This window comes from Acanthisitta chloris, unplaced genomic scaffold, assembly GCF_000695815.1.
Source record: "Acanthisitta chloris isolate BGI_N310 unplaced genomic scaffold, ASM69581v1 scaffold29575, whole genome shotgun sequence".
In the NCBI taxonomy this organism is placed as follows: domain Eukaryota; kingdom Metazoa; phylum Chordata; class Aves; order Passeriformes; family Acanthisittidae; genus Acanthisitta; species Acanthisitta chloris.
In genome coordinates, this window is record NW_008675811.1 from 949 (window position 1) to 1,499 (window position 551).

A 551-nucleotide genomic window follows, 5' to 3' on the forward strand; every position below is an offset into this window, starting at 1 on the left:
CCACTCATGACCATTTCAGGCACTGCTTCTCCCAGCTAGGCTCTGTCTTCTGACTGAGCAGTGGGGCAGGGACTGAGAGGCAGCTCTGCTGACTCTGCCCAGACCTTGGCCCCAGTGCTGAGACCCCATGTTAACCACCAAATGCATAACCTCTTGTATGCCATGGCCTCTGAGGATTAAGGGTGCTACAAAACATGCCGCCCAAACATTAACCTCTCAAATGCCAGTGATGCAGTGCACCCATTTCAAGCATTCTTGTGCCAGTTCATCAACCCTGAATGCTGCCAGGCTGAACTGTCCAGCATCACTCACATGTCTGGCACACAGCTAGAAGTAAAGTCTAAGCAACCTGAAGCCTGTGCTCCAATGAACTCCCTACTGATAGCACACAGGCAGGGAGCACGAGCCCTGGAGAGCACCCACACTCCACCCCCAGCCACCCCTTGAGCAACTGGGAGGAGGCAGCTGGGGTTGGAAGGGCAGCCTGGGACTCACCTGGAGCCGTTTCATGGCCTCAGAGTCATGGTCAGCCTTCACCTTGCAGGCCACCA

At 55.5% G+C, this 551-nt stretch overlaps 1 protein-coding gene across 1 annotated transcript in view; it reads right to left on the reverse strand.

Moving 5' to 3' along the window:
• Positions 1-551, reverse strand: part of LOC103803358 (talin-1-like) — a gene marked incomplete at both ends in the record, with an annotated part of 2,078 nt that overhangs the window by 945 nt on the left and 582 nt on the right. The window contains one exon of the mRNA XM_009075903.1: positions 496-549. Coding sequence (XP_009074151.1) covers positions 496-549 — 54 coding nt within the window. The remainder of the gene's footprint in view (positions 1-495; positions 550-551) is intronic.